The 22,056-nt window shown below is 32.6% G+C and overlaps 1 protein-coding gene across 1 annotated transcript in view; it reads left to right on the top strand.

The window, feature by feature from the left end:
- Positions 1 to 22,056, top strand: part of NSF (N-ethylmaleimide sensitive factor, vesicle fusing ATPase) — a 189,343-nt gene that overhangs the window by 14,244 nt on the left and 153,043 nt on the right. The window contains exons 2-5 of the mRNA XM_051994904.1: positions 5,457 to 5,542; positions 8,600 to 8,699; positions 13,594 to 13,633; positions 21,368 to 21,534. Of these exons, the coding sequence (XP_051850864.1) occupies positions 5,457 to 5,542; positions 8,600 to 8,699; positions 13,594 to 13,633; positions 21,368 to 21,534 (393 nt within the window). The remainder of the gene's footprint in view (positions 1 to 5,456; positions 5,543 to 8,599; positions 8,700 to 13,593; positions 13,634 to 21,367; positions 21,535 to 22,056) is intronic.

Raw genomic sequence — 22,056 nt, 5'->3', positions numbered from 1 at the left:
GCCTTTTACAGCTGGAACAAAAATTAGAGTCTTGTAATGGTCCCTATGTAAATGAAGAGCAATAAAGCTTTATCGTATTGGGAAAATCAGAAAAATTAGAGATACTTGCTTGGGAATCTTGATCAGTAATACCTACTGCATACTTAATTGTACTACTGAATTTTCTTTTTCTCCATTATACTTAATGGTTTTCTTATAGTGTCTGGAACATCCCTATACAATCCTTGTCTTTTAATTGAGCTTCAGATCTACAATGTGTTAAATTCAAACTCCCTTTTGATTCCTACTTTGCTTTTTTTTCCCATCCTCCCATTCAATTTTCTGAATCTCTACTAATTTATAATTATCTTGCAGTTCAAGATTGGCTCTTGTTGTAAGTGAGTGATTTTCCAAACACAGTTTTCCTTTTCCACAAGCCAACTTTCTAATTTGGTTTCTTGTTTAAGGACTTTCAGTTGCTATCCTATCTTCCCCATCTCCTTTTTCTCTTCAGTGGTAGAAAAACACAGAATTTATGGTTAAAAGACCTATGTTCATATTTTGCCTCTGTTATTTTTTACTTGTGTGACCTTGGGAAAGTTATAGAACTTATTTTAACCTCAATTTTTCTTCATCTGTAAAATTAAGATTTAGACTACATGGTCTCTAAAATCTAACCTAATTCTTTACCTATGTTGCTGTAAATTATAAATCAGTTTGTATATACTTTGCTCTAATTTACTAAACCATTTCAATCAAATCATTTATTCAGACTGATAATGTGTACAAATGAAATTCTTTCCATTAAAAATGAAATATTGATTTAAAAATATTTTTCCCACCTCTTCCTATCTCTAGGAAGTATTTCCTAAGTTCAAGATGGATTATAGCTACTCTAACAGCTTTTAGAGCACTTTAGAGCCACTTTCTTTTTGAAATTGTTCCAGGCCTAAGCAGGAACTTTCAAGACTCAAATTAAAATTAAGTTAATTGGACAGTGAATGAATTAAGTAATGTCTTACCCTAAGCACCATTTTGCTCTCCTATAAAAATCAATATGATACCTCTTCAATTCTGGGATTTTTCAACATAAGAATGCATTACACAGAAGATTGAGGCAGTATAAGTTTGAGGGGAACTCATTCCCACATTCTTTATTCCTGTATAGTGAAGCCTGTTAGTGTTGGAGTAGTTGGGCAAGGTAGAAGAGACAAGAGAAAAATACTCAGGAAAATTAATCTGATTGTAAATATTTGAATTCTTTAATTTATGCTTTAACAATCACAATGAAGTATAGCTAGAAAAATTCCTGCTTGTGAAATTCCATGTGAATTCAATTTTTTCACATTATTATTTGCAAATTCACATTACTAATTGCAAACTAATGCCTGGTTTGATAGGTATTTTTTCTTTGCAGCACAAATTCAGTCTTTTTCAACAGCGTCAGGAACAAAAGGTTTTTTTTTCTCTTCATTTTCCATTAACTTTTTCCTTTGTTTCTTTTTCTTTTCTTTTGAGGTTAGAGCTTGCCATCTCTATCTCTTGTGAATATATCTTTCTCTCTTTTCACTCACATGGCTACCACCCTATTTCAAACTCTCATCACCTCACTCCCAGACTCCTATAATGGCTTTTTAATTGATTGTCCTACCCGGCTTTGACTGTCTTCTCACCTCCCTGTTTAGTAGTCTCCAGTTGTTCCCATCATCCTCAGGACCAAACATAAAGTCCTTTGACATCTTCATAACCTGGCCTCTGAGCTTTCTAATCCTTTTATACTTATTCCCCTCTATACAGTATGATATAACTATACTGGCTTAGTTGCTCTAAGCCATTTGCACATTATCTACCATCTTCCTTTTCCATGAATTTGCACTTTATATGTGACTATTCCCTGTGCTTGTAATGTCTCCTTTCTTCATCTTTGCCTCTTAGTTTCCCTAGCTTCTTTCAAGATTCACTCAAATCCACCTACTGCAACAGACTTTTTAATCTGTCCTCCTAGCTGCTAGAACATTCTTCCCAAAGATCACTTTTAGTATCCTCTGTAAAAACATTTTGTATACCTAATTATTTATTTTAGATGATTTCTCTTAGAATATAAGTTTCTTGAAGACAGGGATTGTTTTTGCCTTTCTTTGTATTTTCAGCACTTAGCATAGAATTTATAGTAAATACTGAATAAATGCATGTTGATTGATTGATTATATCTATCCATAGAAATATTATAGGAAATTGTGTTAATTCTTGGCTTTCTTGCCAAGCTGGTTTGCTTGCCACTCACTATCTTCTACACAGGCACTCTGATGTGAATTTGTGAGGAACTTATCAACCAACTTAGGTTATAAAAATTTGAAAGATATTTGAAAGAACATGGAGAATGGGAAAAAAGTCACAAGCATGGATGATGGCAAATTTCCTAATTTTAAAAGGAAAGAGAACATAATCTATAAGCTTTTGGCCAATAAGCTTAACTAATATCCCTAGGGAAATTATGGAATGGTTCCTTAAAGGAATGCTGAACATCTAGAAAGGGAAACAGTGATTAGAGATGGCCAGCATGGTTTTATCAAGAACAGGTTTTACCAGACTAATCCAATAATTTGGGGATTTTTTGGACAGAATTATTAAATTAAGAAAATGAAATGCTGTGAATATAGTTTACATAGAATTTGAACGAAGCTTTTTTTTAAAAATGTGAATTTGATAGTCATCAACAAACATGAGTGTTTCCATGTACAAATAAAGAGAATTATATCTGACCCCATCAATTTATGATACCATAGCTTATATTTTAAACTATATGTTAACTTTAACAGAGATTCTAATTTTGCCTTGATTTGTGTCCTTCTGAACTTCCTTCTGCTGTCTTCAATGTATTTTTAAAAGTTTTTTGTTGACACTATTCCTCCCTTTGGGGGAGGCATTACTATTACTATCCCTTTCCATAACTTCTCCTCTGCCCCCCTCCCCAATAAAAGCCCTGACATGTAAATCAATACAGAAAAGCAAAACAAATTTTCATTTTGGTTGTGTTTTTAAATATATGAATCATCTTGCATATGTGATCATCCACCCTTGTAAGAAGTGCAAAGCAAAATTCCTTGTCAGTGTTGTAGAATCTTGATTGCTTATTGCATCTTTCACAGTTCTTTTTCCTTTACATTGTAGACATTACAGAATTGTTCTCTTTGTTCTATTCGTTACATTTTAGTTAGTTCATTTAAATCTTTGTAGGTTTCTGAAAATTTAGGGCTAGTTATTTGCAATTACCACAATCACTTCCCTCTGTCTTTGATCTTTTGGGGGGTATGTACTTAATATATAACTTGCCCTTCCCATACTAATGTCCCCCTACGTACTCATTATTTTAACACTAAGCCTCTTCATCATCATGCCTAACCTTATTCAGCAACCACTGGTTTACTGCTTTTCTTGGGTAGTCTTTATTTATTTATTTAAATTTCCCCTCAATGTTTCTCATTTGATTTTTAAATTCTTTTTTGAGTTCTTTTGTAAATTATCTCTGGATAGGGAGTCATTTCATGCTACTCTTTGGAGTACAAGGCTTTTTTTATTTCAATGTCCTTTGAAGATAAACCCTAGTCTTCCTTCTTCCCAAAGTATCTTTCAATGGTGGGGTTCTTTTTTGATAGTTCTTTTTTTTTTTTTTTTTTTTTAATTATTAGTATAAGCACCTCTAATCCTGGGGATGAGGGTTGTCTCTGGCTTCACTTCAGCTCTCTCCTCTGACCAGGAACCCTAAACCAAGAGCTCCATCCTGCAGCACGTGCCCACAGTGTCTCTGTCTCCCTGCCTCTGCACTTACTGGGTACTGGTTCCTTCTCCCCCAGGCCTGTATCTCACAGCACTGGTCCTATGTACCTAATCAGCCAGGTTTCCTCTGTCTTCCCAAACTCACACCCAGATTCTACTAGTAGTTGGGAAGCTAGCCCCAGGGCTTCCCACTTGTGGTTTCTGCAGGAACTAGCCTGGAGGTGTTTGCACTTCTTGTGAGTTAATCCTGACACTGTCTCTTTCTTTAGATCTTCTCAGATTGTATCTGGAGGACTCATGTTCTACCTCAAGTCTTGATTTTTCAAGAATCTATGTTTATCCTGAGGCACAAATTTGTTCCATTTGTGTGGGAAATGGGGAGAGCTTGAAATTACCAACACATCTCCAGTTGAAACAGGATATCCTGTAGGCATCTCCAGCTCACAATATGTCCAAAACAGAACTCAACGTGTTTTTCTCACCCTCTTTTTTCTTGATGTCACTTTTGATCCCTTGCTTTCACTCAACCCACACATCTAATCCATCTGCTCAATCTGGTCATTTTTGTCTTTATATACATATGTATCTTCCTTCTCTTCAGTCAAACAGCCACAATTCTAGTTCAAGCACAGGTCTTTCTACCTCCAGTTGCTCTCCATTTTAGTCTTTTCTTCACTCAGACTTAATTTCACTATAAAAAATTCTGTGACTTGTTTGGTGAGCAAATCTCTAATTTGGGTCCTATTAATGTCATATTCTAAATAAGTGTTCACAGATGGTCATAGTTATCCATCCTTTTAAAAGTGAGATTCTTGAAGCAATGTTTCCTTTCCCAATAACCTATCTTTTAAGTTTGCTTTTGAAATAATAAAATAAATTTTGGTTTGAGATTTGAAGAATGAATTTAGTAACGTCAAGAGAATGTTTTGGTTTTTCATTTGTCTATTTCCTTGCACACAGTAGTTACCTAATTTAAAAAAAAATTAATATGATTATTTATAGCCTAATCAGACCCTGATGAACAGCATTATATCTGGAGACCTTGGAGAGTTATTGAAAATCTGCTTTTCAGCAGATTATAGCTTAATTGCAAGAATTAGTCTGGTGTGGCCTTTACATTTTTACAGAGCAAACTTTGGGGGGGGAAAGGCTGTTGATGAAAGGCTTCCCAAAGGGCTTTCACTATTTTGAATGTACCCTCTATAATTTGTTTTTGTTGAGCAATTTTAAAACTTGATTTCTTCAGTTTCCAGGAAAACTATTTCCTAAACACTACTTAATCTCCCTGTATTCAGCCTTTTTCCCCACTGTCTCTTTTGTCTTAAATGTTGTCTCTTCTTCTCTGTCCTTTGAAATTCCTTGCTTGAAAATTGTTGCAATTTCCTTCAAAAAAGCCTTTCCTATTCTCCCAGTTGTTAATGTTCCCCCAAACTATTTTGTATCTGTGTACAGTGTCAGCTCCTGGTTAGATATCAAGGACTATTTGGTTTTTCACTTTCTCTTCCTAGAATTTTAGAATGTTCCTGGAATAGAAGTTACTAATTGAATTAAACAATCTCTTAGTATAAGTAATATATTTTAATCAGTATTTAATGTTGAATAAAAATGTTGAATTTACTTGTTATATGTTGTGACTGGGAATAATATTAGGAAAGAATATGACATTTTCATCACCTTTTTTCTCCCTTATTCTAATGTAGTCTATGCAAGCAGCAAGATGCCCTACGGACGAATTGTCATTGAGCAACTGTGCAGTTGTCAATGAAAAGGATTTCCAGTCTGGCCTGTGAGTAATCATTAATACAGAAAACAAAACTTTATAAGGACTGTTTTAGAAACTGTTTTAGAATTTTTTGGATGCTGCTCTTTTGACCTGAGGAAATTGGAAATGCATATATTCCTTCATTTCTTTAGATGGGGAAGTAGCAGAGATGGGCAAGAGTTATTTGCTTTCAGATTTAATTTAAACATTTTCTTAATGATAAGCATATGTGGACACAGTGGATAGAGCCTGAAGTCAAGAAAACTCATCTTCATGTTCATGTTCAAATATTCAAATACAATCTCAGACACTTACTAGCTCTGTGACCCTATTTGCCTCAGTTTCTTTTTCTGTAAAATGGGCTGGAAAAGGAAATGGCAAACCACTCCAGTATCTCTAAGAAAATCCCAGATGGAGTCGCAAAGAGTCAGACATAACTGAACAACAACAACAAAATGTATATTATGTAGAGGCATAAATATGGAGTTTTTAGATTGTTTTATGATGACCAAACTGATAGGTGTGTGTTTTTTTTCCATATGTATCAAAACCTTTGCAGCATAAGAACTGGAAGATGGATCTTTACAAATAACATTTTAAAAAATTAAAAATTGTTGCTAGCCCGTCAGTTATATCTAGCTTCTCCTACTCACTCAGTGCCCAAAATTATGAAGTCTTTTATTCTAAAACTTGTATCAGTTTTAGGCTTCTACACATAGAATATTTGACATGTCCGTAAAGTATTAATAAATATTTCAATTTCCATAGCATTTGTCATTATTTGTGGCAAATCATGCTTTCAACTTTGTGCCATAGAATTTGTCACCTGAGGCAAACCCCTTATTTTACAGAGAAGGACATTGAGATATGAAGTATTTGTATGTTCACTCCTGTCAACTCCAGTGCTGTTGTAGTATTCTATATTACCAGTATTACCTTAGTTATAAATTGAATTTGGGATATATGATTTCTAGATTTCGCTAAGGTCTCTTCTAGCCCTAAGGCAAAATTTGCCACAGGAAGCCTGCCATTTTAAATAATCAAAGCTCCATATTTATGGAGGAGTTACTTTAGATATAATAAAGTCTCTGAAACATGAGAAAATGAAAGAAACACTTATTGGAAAAAACTGGGGAAAAAAAGAATTTCTTTGGGAAAAAATCTTAGAAATCTTTTTTAAAATAATTTTTATCAATACCTTTGTTTTACATCACTTACATTTTCAACTTAGCATTTTCTTTCTTTCAGAGAGCAATCCCTTATAGCAAAAGAATACAAGAAGTTAAAAACAGTTTAGCAAAAATAAACATTATTTCTAAAAAGTCTTCATCATAGACAGTGTGTGTGTGTGTGTGTGGGGGGGGTAATTTAACCTTAAGGACAAGAGAGAACTGGCCCTAGCTTCTGCAAAGATGTGGAAGGAAATATCTTCTTTTTGGGGGATCATGCTTGGTAATTGCAGTTTTTTATCCTTCATTTTGATTTTGTTGTTCTTTTTTATTTATGTTGTTGTTCCCATCATGTATAGTGTTTTGCTGATTGTTCATGTTTCAGTTCATTTAGTATTTCTTTTGTTTCTCAGTATTAAAAATAGTTTTCTTAAAGCACAGTAATGTTACATTTCATTTGAGCACCATTACCACATTATAAACTTTTCCTAGTTGATGTGCATTTGCTTTTTTTCTTCTTTACTATTATAAAAAGTTTCCTATAAATATTTTGTTGCATATGGGGGCATTCCTTTTTGTCATTGAACTCCTGATATCATATGACTCACAGTAAAATTTTTGGGTCAAAGGATATGAACATTTTAGTAACTTTCTTTGCATAATTCCAAATTATTTTCCAGAATGGTAAGACCATAAGATAGCAGTTCCACCAATAACAAATTAAATACTTTTCTTTCCATAAATCTGTCACCTTTGTCATCTGAAATCTCCTAATTGTTTTGATTTGTGTTTCCCTTATTAGTAGTAATAGGAAGCATTCTTTATCATGGTTAATAGTTTGTAAATTTTCTTTTAAGAATTACTTATTCATCTCCTTTGACCACTTATTTTTTGGACAAAGGCTTTTGGTCTTATTGATTTCTATGAAGTTATCTATGTATTTTGGATATTAAACTCACCAGAAATATTAAATATGAATTTTTATCCAGTTAACTATATCCTTTTTTACTAGTTGCATTAATTTTGCTTTTTACAAAAGCTTTTCAATTTTAAGTATTAGGAATTCTTCTTTGGGGGGAGGTAAAGTTAATGATCTTTATTTTTTGTTGGTTAAGAATTTGCCTGCTAGCTATAATAGTGAAAAGTATTTGACATGGTTCTCTGCTAATTTTTTTAATGGTATGATCTTTAATATTCAGATCACATATCCATTTTGGATTTATTGTAACATATGTTGGAAGATATTGGTCTAAATCATAGAAATATAACAGGAAGAAATAGTCAGTGCTTTTTTTCATAAAATGAGCATAACTTAAATTCTCTGTAATATTATATCTGACTTCTTGCCTTCTTCAATCTTCTAGATGTAGGAAATGATTGAATATCAGTTGCTTAGATTTACTTGACATTTTTATGAATGGGCACTGTAATCTATTTAGAAATGATTCATTATATTTTTATGTATCATAATTTTGCCTCTTCTCTTAGTCTTTCATGTGATTTGGTACAGTTTGAAATAGAATAAAATTACAATTTAAATTTGTGATTAAGTGAAAAGCACTTTTCAGTGGGAGGAAATTCTTATCTTTTTTTATTTAACCTTAAGGACAAAAGAGGAGTATCCCTCAGCCTTTTGATTTACATAGAGAACAGGAAGTCTCTATAAATTGTTAGTTGTTATGAACTTGAGCATAATAGTTAAAATGTACTCTGTAGCCCTGCCAAAATTTTTCAATTGTTGATTTAATACTGAAAAATTCCATGTTTTCTTTTTCATTTGGGCATCTGGTAAAATGTCATATGTACTCTGGGTACTTCATAAAATCCATCTATTAGTTAAGGTGAGGTGAGGAAGGGGCCCTCACCTCATTTTCCTTTAAAATGAAAAATTGTCAATATTTCTTTCCTTTAGACATGTGATTGTGAGGACCTCACCCAATCACAGATACACGTTTACACTGAGAACTCATTCATCGGTTGTTCCAGGCAGTATTGCATTCAGCTTACCCCAGGTAACACTGATATTCACATATTGTCTCCAAGAATGCTTGAAAATAGTGGCAGAATCATTTTTTTATCTAGATGTCATCTTGTATCTTCTGATTCAAATAGAATATACAGGTGGGTGCTATGTTACAAAGTTTTTTATTTCCAGGAATTTTTTTTGTCATGACCATCCTAAGTATCTTTGCTTTCCATGATCTTTCTCTTTATACCTTTTACTTTTGCTATTATGGTAATTGACTTAGATCATTGAAGCAGGAGGCCCTTTATCAAGTTAGTCCAGTATTAATACCCAAAGTAAAACAGAAGTTAAAACAGCAATCTTCTTATTATCTTATCTCCTAAAATTATGTAATACAATGCAATATAATGTAAAATTGTTGTATAAAACTACACAATACAATTTATTTTTAAATCAGTGTTCTAATATATGCATTTGACAGCTCAGAAGCATGTTCAATCCACATGTCTGATTGGGCTCCATTGGTAACCAAAGACACTCTGAATTTACTATTATAACAACTCTAAAACTTTGACCTTTTTATTGCTCTTCTTGTAATAATACCAACAGTCACATTATTTTTATGGTCAGATGGATATCTTTCCAATTTGCTTCTAGCACATAGTACGGTTATGATACTTAGAGGCTTTAATAAATATTTTTGACATACTAAATGCTTCTTCAAGTTGCTGGTTAGTGCCAGATTTTAGCTTGTATCTTAAAAAGGCAAGCAGCTTTAATATCTGAGAGCTACCTGGTGGACAGAGTTGAATAAAAGAAACCTAAGATATGGACCAGATCCAGGATTATTCAGAGAGTTTTTGGCAGATGTTTTATTTAAACATTTTAGGATTACTTTAGTGTGCATGAATTTTGACCTCAAATTATTCTGTTCTATCCTGTACTTTAGAGTTTCACAGACTTAAGGAGACTAACCTATTCTATATCTTCTGAGAAATTGGGCAAGGGAATAGATAGGTGCTGACAGGTTGGAGAGGATCTGCAAATGTGGGTGAATCAGATCAGTCTAAATAACACTAGTCTTATACCCAATTTGACATGAAACAGAGAGAGAGACAGAAGGAGAGAGAGACAAACACAGAGACAGGGAGGGAGGAAGGGGTGAAGGGGAAGAGGGAAAAAGAGAGAGAGAAAGAAAGAGGGAGGGAGGGGAAGAGAGGGAGAGGAAGAGGGAGAAGGGAGAGAAAGGGGGGGGAGAGAGGAAGAGAGGAAGAAAAGGAAGGAGGGTGGAAGGGAGGGAGGGAGAGGGAGAAGAAGAAAAGGAGGGAAAGGGGGAAAAAGGGAGGGAGGCGGGAGGGAGGAGAGAGAGAACTATGACTTAGAGCAATAGTTTCAAGCTCGAATTGCATCTAAAAAGAAAATTTCTATCTGTAAATTACTTGTGCTGCTGTTTCTAAATCTTTATTTCTCTTTGCAAAGATTTGCCAATTTGGTTACATTTTGTTTTAACAAAGGGAAATCTATTTATCTGAACAGAATGTTCTTGAATATAAATTGGGAGGCTAAAATTGCTCAGTCACCTGTGAACGTCTGAATATAAGATACCTGATTTAGAGAATCCTTAAGGCTCTTATTTTGTGATAAATGACTTACAATAGCTTGTTGTGCTACAAGGTAATGAGAAGTCTTATGTAAGACACCTCTGTTGTGATTTGTTTTCATGAATTGGCTTCTGGGATCTAGAGAACCAGAGGAAATCATGGAAGGATAATTTGGTAGAAGAGAATCTGGATGGGGAAGTGAAAGGTAACTAGGAGTTAACTGATTAACTGGTAAGACTTGAGCAGAATGAAGTTCATACAAAGATCTGTGATGCTCAAGGACATAAATATCTTTGGGTTTTCCAATCCTCCAATAATGACTTCTTTCACTGTGCTTTGGATATTAATCAGAAGTGATTAATATTACAGGGAAAGAGTCAGGAATGCTGTATATGGTGTCAAGAGAGTCCTAATCATATTCAGAGCCCTAGAACTCTAGAAGATCTTAGGCCCTCATTTTACAGATGAGGAAATTAAGACCTATGGAAGTGAACTGAGACTCCAATGATTATACCAGATGCAAGTGTCGAACCCAGGTCTTCCAATTCCAGAGCACTGATTTTGTATCCTGCCTCTGGCACTTACTAGATGTCAGACCTGAAGCAAGTCATAACCTCTTTGAATTTCAGTTTTTTCTTTTGTAAAAGAGATATAGTTTTTTCACAGTGAATAAGGACCAGATGAGCTAAAGCATTTTAAAAAGATTGAGACTCCATATAAATGCCAACTGCTCTTAATATTATCTTTTTCCCAGACTTAAAATTTTGGCCTTTCTTTTCCTTCTGGCCAGTCCATCTGTCTAGAACATGAAGAAAGGCTGTGAAGGATTAAATAATCCATGTTGCTGATTTTTGTCCCCTAAACTGTGTGAAAATATTTTCAGAGAATTTAGAACTGGAAGGGAGCTGAAAGACTAGCTACTCTGTTTTGCAGATGAGGAAGTTGTCCCAGGTCATGGAGAGAGTAGGAAGGAGATTCAGGTCCCCTAACCCTACATTCATTGTTCCTTCTGTTATATTGTGGTTTGTTAAATTGAGCTCTGTGGGGGAAAAAATTAAACCAGTTTGTAGAGATAATTCATTTTTTCTAAACCCAGAATAATTTTTTGTGTTATTTATTCATTGCTTAAGAAAGACAGTGTGGTATGGTTACTAGATACCTGACATCAGAATCAATGAGATCCAAAGGTAGCATGAGTATTGGTAGAGAATTGTTTTCTGAATTAGGAGGTTTGTTTCAGTTCTTGCCTCTGATTCATTCCAGCTGTGTGATCCTGGGCAAAAGCACTTAACAATTCTCAGTGCCTCCAGGCAACTCTGAAGACTCTGTGTACTTTTTTTTTTCTCAATAGAATTTTATTTTTCTAATTACATGTAAAGAGAGTTTTCAACATTTATATTTGTAAAATTTTTGAGTTCCAATTTTTTCCTTTCTTCTTCTCTTACCTTCCCTCTCTCCAGTATAGCAAGCAATCTGATATAGTCTATACAAATAAAATACTTTTTTAAAATAGTATTTTATTTTTCCAAATACAAATAAAGATAATTTTCCACATTTACTTTTGTAAGACTTTATGTTCTGAATTTTTTTCCCCTCCTTTATGTTCCGTTTCACCAAGAAAGCAAGCAACCTGATTTAGGCTAAATATACGTACAATCATTTGTAACATATTTCCATATTTATCATACTGTAAAAGAAAAATCAGACCAAAAGGGGGAAAAATGAGGGAAAAAAAAGTTTAAACAAAGGGTGAAAATAGTATGCTATCTCCATAGTTCTTTCTGAATGTGAATGGCTTTTTCTGTCCCTAGCCTATTGAAATTGTCTGAGGTCACCACATTGCTGAGAAGAATCTATCATAGTTGATCATCACATAATCTTGCTGTTATTTTATACCATGTTTTGCTTACTTCCCTCAGCCATTCTCCAATTCATGAGCATCTACTCAATTTCTAATTTCTTGCTACTACAAAAAGTTTTGCACATGTGATGATTATACTTTTTAGAACGTTTGCTTATCTGTCTTGATAGGAGAGTTTATGCCCTGGGAGCTTCATATGTCAATGAAATCCAGGATTTGTAATTTATTTATTGACTTTGGACTTCAGATTACTAGCAAAAATGGATTTAAAGATATCACATATCATATTCATGCCATCACTTTTAAGTTAGATACATAAAAACAGTATTCCTTTTTATAAGATTAAAGGTAAACAATGACTATAGGCAGAATCATTTATGCCCCTTCTTTTATCACTGATTTGGGGAACATACTCAAAATGAGGGTACTACTCATTTATTATTCATCATCAGCTATTTTGTGTAAGTGAATTTTTTTTTTTTTTAGGTAACTCAAGCTATCCCCTTTAAAATTCTATAGCTACAATTTTATTCAAACATTTTTGAAAGATATTTCTAAAATGTGTTTTATATTGTTCTGCCTTTTAAAACAGAATATTGATTATCAGTTATCTTTTTTATGATGATTCTGAGTAATTCCATAAGTAGGTATAACTTTTTTTGATGCTTTTACCTACTTCACTTCCATCAGGTTTTCTAATGGTAAGTTTATGACTTTTATGATTTCTCACTTATTGTTACTCTAGCAATTTTCAATATCCCTTCATGATCTTTCTTACTTATTTATTAGTCTCCTTTATAAAAAGAAATGAGATCATTTTGTTTGTTAAGGATCATATGGTAAATAATAGTATATAATCTCTGAATAAAAATTGAGGTATCTCCCCATAAGAAAATGTTAATTTACTCAATCACTCAAGATTTTAAAAGTACCTATTATATGTAAGGCATTAGACAATACAAAGATAGAATAATGACTCTTTTTGTTCATGTAATTCATAATGTGGTAAACATATGGTTACTTGACTTTTTGAAAATTGGTGGGCTAAACTACATTATGGGCACATTAATATGTGAATTATATCCTATTTTTATAGGTATATAGGTTTATATGGTATTTTAGGATCTTGAAGTATTATAGGTATTATCTCATTTGATCCTCAGTAAGTATATGAGATATGTAATGCAAGTATTATTATTCTCCCCATTTTATAGGGGAAAAAGTGGAAGTTCAAGAGAAGTAATTATCTCAGATCACATCACCATTATGTGGGGAGCAAGGACTGTGTACCCAGGTCTTTTTATTCAAAGCCTTATTTGCTTTATACTTCTACTCCATTCTGCCTCCTTACATAGGCAATGTATTAGATTGTTTTTCTGTTGAATGTATATATTTTCTGGGAACAAAGTTCTTGCCATGTTTCTTTACCTTTGATTAGTTATTTGTTTCCTAAAGTACTTTCTTTTTTCTCTCTGTAGCGGAAATGGGCTGGGCTTTCTATTGGACAAGAGATAGAAGGTAAGTATATTATTTAGCTCTTAAATTATTTTCTCTATGATTTCCCAAAATTACTGAACTGAAATGCATCAGTATTTTTTTTTTGCTTGATTGTATGTCAGTCAATAAGAATAGATGTTTGCTATGTTAAGAAAACTATATTAAGAGCCCAGAGTATAAAAAAAAAACTATAGTTCCCACCTCCTAGGTTTATAGTTGAATGGGGATCAGGACAGTCACATATTATATAGTTTACAGAATATATATGAGAAAGATATGAAATTTAAAAATTTTTTCAAAGCATAAAGGGCAAACAAATATAACTTTTTGGAATTAACTTGCATAATAAGTACTGAGGCAGGATAAGGATGAATGTGATCTTATTGGAGACAGATGAATTTAGTTGGGAAACATTTTCTTTGTGTATGTGTATGGGGAGAAGCAGATTTTACAGTTTTTCTTTTTTCATTTTGACCTTAAACAGCAACAAACTTGAACATTACAGTGTAAGAAGAAGATGTGAAAAGAGGATCATCTATGAAACTGTAAACTTAGGTTATTTGCAGTTTTTTAAGTGTATGGTAAATTTAACACTGTATTAACAAAACTGCCTGCTTCTATGTGTTTCCTTTGAACGTCTTTCTCTGTTATGTGTTCTTTTAATGGTTCAGTATCACTGTTACTACCCACCAACTCTCCCTATTTTCAAAACAGAAATTTTCCTTTGTAACAGATGTAGTCAAGTAAAACATCAATATGTTGGTCATGTCTGAAAATAGAAGTTGCATTTTGTACCTCTAGTCCATCATCACCTCTTGCAAGAAGTGGGAAACATGCTTCATCATTGGTCTTCTGAAACCGTGATTAGTCTTGGAATTGAGATTCTAAGTCTTTTGTAGTTGTTTTCCTTTATATCATTATTCATTATAGAAAGTGTTTTCCTGATCTGCTCATTCCTCTTTATTTGAATCTTTCCATTTTGAATCTTATCATATTCCTCATTTCATAAGGAGCAGTAAAAAGTAGACTTTAAATAAGATTTTGGAGGTCAAAGAAGAGTAAGATCTGGTGTAAAGAGTTAACAGAGGACAGTTTAGGAGATGAAAACAACATAAATAAGAGCATGAGAGGAATAAATGTAATTGAAGGGCAGGAAATAAGTTTGCTATGATGAACCCAAAAGTCTGAAATGCCTTTTAGTAGGAGAAAAGAGTAGGTTTTGCAATATGTATAGGACCTTGAAATACACACTAAAGAATCCTGTAATCTTTTACTTAACTGCCTGCTTCCTTATCTGTCTAATGAAGGGACTGTCTAGATTATTTTTCATTCCTTTGAGTTCTAAAATACCTTTCTATAGTAAATTTTATTCAAGAGTCAAATGGAAGTCCCTTTATTTATTTAAATTTCATCACAGTAATTCTTTAAAAAAATTTTTTTTATCTCAGCCATTTTTTCCAGCACTATAATTTTATTACAAATGATGATTACTCAGCACTACAAATAATAGTATTTTGTTTTTTACAATTATATGTAAAGATAATTTTCAACATTCATTTTTGTAAGATTTTGAGTTCCAAAAATTTTTCACGTCTTTCCTTACTCTGTATCTCCTCTCCACCCTCAGACAGCTAGCAATCTGATATAAGTTATACATGTACAATCATTTCTTTAGCATATTTCCATGTTAGTCATGTTGGGAAAAAAATCAGAACAGAAGGGAAAACTCACAAGAAAGAAAAATACAAAAGGTAAAAACAGTGTGATTCAAATTGCATTCAATCTTCATAGTTCTTTCTCTAGATTACAGATGGTATTTTCCATTCCAAGTTTATTGCAATTGTCTTGAGAAGAGCTAAGTCTATTATACTTGATTGTTACATAATCTTGCTTGTTACTGAGTACAATATTCTCCTGGTTCTGCTCATTTCAATCAGCATCAGTTCATAGCAGTCGTTCCAGGCTTTTCTGAAATCGGCCTGCTCATTATAGTATTCCATTACATTCATATACCACAACTTATTTAGCCATGCCCCAATTGATGGGCATGCATTCAATTTCTTATTCCTTGCCACTACAAAAAGAGTTGCTACATTTTTTTGTATGAGTTCTTTCTCTTTTATGATTTCTTGGTGCTGTTGCATCACAGTGAGTTTTAAAGAAAATGATTCTAAATTTCATTCAAAGGGGAAACTGGGGAGAAGTTTGAAGAATTGAATAAGACTTGAATAAGTGTTGTGGCTATAGAAATGGATAAATACAGGATCTGAGGAATTCTAAAGAGGAAAAATTGGAAGTCTTTGAAGATACTTTCCCAGATAGAATGGAACATTTTTTCCTGAGTTGGTTAGGAAGGATGAAGAAGATTATGAGAGAAAAGGGTAGGAAAGCTATAGCACAATTTTCTCAGTGAAATAGATTGTAAGATTATTAGTAGTGAGGGAAACATTAAGGAGGAGAATTTGGAACTTGAAAGAAAACAAGATTTTAAATAAGTAAGGGGTGTATGGTCTGTAATAAGGGAAGAACAGCATTGTCTAGAGATGCCTGTGACAACATGTAACAGTTGAGCATAAACTTGTTTTGGGTTGGGCAAATGATACTATATTTTTAGCTACAGCACATTCTAAGAGCAGAGGAAACAGGTAATATATTTTCTTTTTAATTTACTCTTCAGAGTGTTCAATTCTCTTATCAAGGATATGGCTACTTGCCAGACATTTGCTCCTCAAATATAGGGATTTTCTTTCTACTAATGTAGGCTTTTTATGAAATAGTCTTGTCAGAAAAAAATTATCATCATGACAATGATTTTAGCAAGGTTTGTCCTTCCATGATAGACATACCATTCTGTCTATACCTGAAGCATTTCTTTTCACTTGGGTGGAAGGATTTATCAGAGTTTCTATCACTGTTACTTTCATAATGATTTGGGTCATTTTAGTATGGTTTTAGTGAAGTTTGAACAATTTAATAAAGCAATTTCTGAACCCTTATTAGAGAAAACCTAACAAAAACTAATAGCAAATATTAGCATTATTTGCTTGTAGATCAGGGATTCTGGCTTGAGAAGAACCTTTTATTTATTTTTTAAAAAGTTTTATTGATACTTTTTATTTTTACCTTATAGTCATTTTGCCTCTTCTAGTTTTCTTATTTTTATTTTAAAAAAAACCAATAAGAAAAACAGAAAAGCAATACAAGGAAGAAAAAACAAATCAAAAGAAAACATTGTCATAATCCCAGTAGAACATCAAGGAGGATTTAAAATATATAACAAATTACCAGTTTAAGAAAGTATATATTAGTAGAAAAAGTTATATTCATGAGTGCCCATCTTTTCTTTACTTCCTTGTTAAGTATTCTTTTATTTTCTTCTGTGTACCTTATTTACTTTATTCTTTTTTTCCCTTTCATCCCCTCCACTCCCAAGCAAGCTAAAATTAAGAAAAGATATATTTATGTGTACATAAGTAGATATACATATACACCCATACACATTGCCTCCTCAAATCTTTTATTTTTTTTTTAATTGTTAAATTTATTGTTAAAATGAGAGTTCTTTCCATAGTAATTTATATTTTGGGATTTTTCAAACATGGGAGTTTTCTTTTTTCATTTTTTCGTGTGTGTATTGGGGGGGGGGTTATTTGGACTTAAATCACACCGCTATTAAGTGTCAAGTGTCTGGAGTGGGATTTGTTCTCAGGTTCCCCTGACTCCAGGGCCAGTGCTGTTGCCTACCATGCCACATAGCTACTCCCCCCCCTTTTTTTTTCCCTAAATGTCAAATAATTAGGAGACTAAATCACAGAAATTTATAACTAATTGGATAACAATAAACTGTAAAGAAAGACAGTTCTAAAGACTTAATTCTGATCAGTTCAATAAATCAGTCATGAATTCAGAAGACTGATGATAAAACTTATTACCGATTCTCTGTAAGAGAGGTGATGGATTCAAAGTGTGAAAAGAGGCATTTTTAAGCATGGCCAAATTGGGAGTTTGTTTTGCTTGACTAGGCATATTTATTAGAAGAGTTTGGTTTTTCTTTTTGCTCTTTTGACTTTCAAGGAGAAGTGGCTAGAGAAGGAGGGTAGGTTGTCAAAATGAGAAAAGAGTCATTGAAACATTGTAAAGAAGGTATAGGAGATGATAGAAGGCCAACTGGCAGTGTAGATGAATAGAAAATAAAGAGAAGCAGAAAGTATAGATGAACACAGGACAGCTTTAAACACTACTTGTAGAATTCCTTTTGTATTTAAAAGGAAAACAGACTACATTACACATAATAAAAATTTACTATTTCATGTAAACTTTTTCTTTACAACTTCATATTTAGAATAAACATTTTTATTTGGTGTTTTAAGTTCAAAATAAAATATTTTTTAAAGTTTCCTTGCCTAGTGGATCACATCTATTGTATTTTGTTTTGTTTTTTCTAGAAAAAGGACAGGGGTTGGAAATAATAACTTGGACCACGATTTGCTAGGAATAAGTTGATGGAAGAAGGTTTCACATAAAGGTTTCCTGTAGTCATGTTTCCTTCACATGGAATAGTGTCAGAAACATTGTCAAGTTCCTTACAAAGTGAAAGGTGAAAAGATCTGAAGTGGCCTTGTGAAGGCAAATATAGGGATAAGAAAAAAAAAAAGTAGTATTCATAAGAATTATGAATAAGATTCATGCATCGTTTTAAAAATTAGTATTTAAAGCACAGTAAAGCACAGTAAAAATTAATTACATAAGCTTTTTCAGCTTTTAAAAATCAGGATCAGTAAATGCTACTATTATTAAAAATTAACACTTTTCTATATTAAAAAGTAATGTGTGCTAATCAAAATAATTTTGTATTGAGAATCTTTTTTGTGGGATTCTTGTTTTGTGTCATTCTGATAGTCATTTGCCATTTAGTTCTCATTAATTCTCTTTTATTAACCTTGTTTTATTCTTGATAATTGTTTCATGTTTCTAGAGGACTGTAATTTTTAGATCAAAGGGGTCAGAACATTGTTCTTAATTATTAATGGTACTTCAAAGCTTGATGTCTTAGTTTGAATTTGGGAACTTTGTTAAAATTGAAATGTTTAATTTAATGTTTCATTTCTGCTTTCTGAATTGTCTTTGTGACTTTGTAGTATGCAATTCTAAATGTCTTTTGTATGTAAATGCTGTTATTATGAATTAACAGATAATCTGTTTTGATATAGAAGATGTAAAAATCTGAATATTAATTTATTAACTAAGTGACTGAATCACCAACAGAGTTTGCTTCTAATAAAAAATAGAATTAGTTATGTAGGAGCCCAGTAGATATACAAAAATCTTTCCTTTCCTTCAAAACTTAACTTAGATGTTACCTTCTGCATGTTTTTCCCTGATGACCCTGTGCCCTGTCACTAATGTAATCTCACTCCTTAAATTTTCCTAGGTTATATTGTCTGAATTTCTTCCTTATATCCATCATATCTTACTTTGTACTTTTATCTCCTATATACATCATATTCTTTCTTCTCCCTTGCCCTCAACCCCAGTAAAATGTAAGCTACTTGAGGGCAGACCTGTCTCATGTTTTATCTTGTATGTCTGATGCCTAGCATAATGATTTTTATATAAGTAATAGTTGCTTAAGGTCTGATGAAGGAGCAAATGTATTTTTAAACAGTGGTATATCACATAAAATATCTACAATAACAACAAGCATTTAATAAATGCCTATTATATGAAGAGTGTTTTTAGGCACAGAAGAGAATCTTTTCCGGCTTTGTGCTGAAGTGCTAGAGTATGTTATGTCATGTCTAAAGACAATGGAGCTTTTCTCAGAATAAAATTTCTAAATGCATAAAATATGTAGAATTACAAAAAAAAATCAATTATCAAAACCCAGGTTAAAAATCCTCGCTCTAGAGAATTTACATTATAGTAGGAAGAATGAGACAGATACCTAACTACTACAAATTAGGATATGTCAGGTGCCAAGGACAGGTCAAAATGTCAGGATAAATTTGTTGGAAGCGAAGAAGGAACCTTCTTGATGAAGGTTGTACTTATACTGAACCCTGAAACAAGGGAAAGAAAAGCTTTATCAAGCAGAGTTATAGGAAAAATCTTTTCCAGGAGTAGGCATACAAAAGGTTCTGAAATGGGAGAGGGTAAGATGAGATTGGGAAATAGTACTCACTCTGGCTGGAGTATGAAATGTTTGAGGAGAAATACTGTGAAATTAGGCTTTGATTTCAGATTGACTGTCATTGGTACATGCTATAGCACTCCTGAAGGTTTTTTGAATAGGTAAGTGATATGACCAGACCTAGTAATTATCATATGTCATTATCATTATTTTGGTAGTGATTGCAAAGGATAAGTTAGTGTGAGCAAAAAGTAGAGGCAGAAAAAAAGCTAATTAGGTAGTAGTGATAGTTTAGATGAGCAAAATGAGCCTTGAACCAGAATGGTGACAATGGAAATGGAAAGAAGAGGGCAATTGGGACTGTTGCAAAGATATAATTAGTAGATTTGGCAATTACTTTTATATAGGCAATGAAAGAGAAGGAAGAGCCAAAAATAACTCAAAACTTTCAAGCCTAAGTGAATGAAAGAATGAAAATGTCATTAATGAAAATTAGGAAAAAGGGACAGATTTAAGGATTAAATTGATGTTGAAGTTTGTTGAATTTGAAGTATCGTTTGAACATTCAATTAGAAATATCCAAAAGGCAGACGGATTGGACCCCAGGGGACATGTTTGTCTTAGAGGTTTAAAAAACAAAACAAAACAAAACAAAACAAAACATTGGAAGTTATTTGAATCTAATTATATGATAATTGAAGCATGAGAATTATGATGTAGTTTATGAATCTTTAGGAAACCAGTGTAGTAATTTAGTTATCTTTTTATTGCAAATGATATAAAAACAAAATTGAAGTTATAATCCTAGAATAATTGTGGCTTAAAAAATTTACTGTGATAATTTCTGGATTTCTGGAATCATATCATGACAACTTAATTACAAAAGGGAACAAATACTAATTAACATCAAAATCAGCGTTAGAGTTTTAGGATATGAGTTGTGAGGAATTGTTTTGATTGCAACTTTATGTATACTGTTATTATTTTGTCTTTACTTTTAAAGATTAAGAAAATCACTTTTTATTGGTGGAGGGAAGAGAATAACTCTACAACATCTCTTATGATATACCAAGCATATAGAACATGTTCAGTCAGTATTTTTAAGTAATGGGCAAAAGCTTTAAATCTAGTTCCGATTCCTTAGTGAATGAACTTCCTTTTATAACAGTAGCTTTAAAGTATTTTTGGTCTGTAGATTAATTTCTTAGGACAGAAGATCTTACCAAACATTTATTCATCATTTCTGTTTGCCTCAAAGGGAGAGGGGTAGAGAGCCTATCCTATGATGATATTCTTTAACTCATGCTATTTTTGGACTATAAAAGTGTGAAGGCAGAGACAGTATTGTTTGGGCTGAGGTTTTTGTTTGTTATGTTTTTTTAATACTAGAGGTGGCATAAAGAATGGAGGGAAATTTGTGCATTAGATTTGTGATCTCTAATATCTAGGAAAGGAATCTCCTGATGGGACTTTATATTATTTCCATTCTACTTTATTATCATTGATAATTCTGTGTAGACAGTTGAGATTTCTATTGTGATGTTTATATGATGTACATAATTTTAGTTATTTGAAGTATACTGTCTTTGTTGTCACTATAATAAAATGCTTTTTTCTCCCTCTAGTTTCTTTATATTCATTTGACAAGACAAAGCAGTGTATTGGCACGATGACCATTGAGATTGATTTCCTACAGAAAAAAAGCATTGATTCCAATCCTTATGACACTGACAAGATGGCAGCAGAATTTATCCAACAGTTCAACAATCAAGCTTTCTCAGTGGGACAACAGGTATTTATTTCTTTTCATCCCAGTCGCTTTATTAATATCCCAATTTCCTGATCATAATCTAGTTATAGTAGATAATTCATTTTATTTCATTGGGACTATTAGACAAAGTCTAAGAAAGCAAAAATGGAAGAAAGATTAGAATTTAGTAGACTTATTGCTTTTTCCCTTTCCTCAAATGTAAACACTTTATCCTATTTCATATATATATATATATATATATATATATATATACTCATTTTATTTCCTTCCTTGAGATATCTCCTCTTTAGTACCATGTGTAGGACATCTACTCTAGTTTACCTAAGAGACTTCTTGGAAGTCATTTGCTAAAGTTTCTCCTTTGAGTTTCAATAGTCACAAATAGCAAATTATATTTTCTTACTTGTGAATCTCATAGGTAGAAAATACTAGCATGATGATAAAATTTGGTATTTTCAAAATGTAGATGTGTTTTTATATGATATTGACTAAGAATAAATATGTAAACAAAAACATAATGTATATACACACGTAAACATGTAT

Source organism: Antechinus flavipes, chromosome 4 (genome assembly GCF_016432865.1).
Source record: "Antechinus flavipes isolate AdamAnt ecotype Samford, QLD, Australia chromosome 4, AdamAnt_v2, whole genome shotgun sequence".
NCBI lineage: Eukaryota > Metazoa > Chordata > Mammalia > Dasyuromorphia > Dasyuridae > Antechinus > Antechinus flavipes.
Note: the sequence above shows the minus strand (reverse complement) of the source record. Positions and strands in the feature narration are given on the sequence as shown.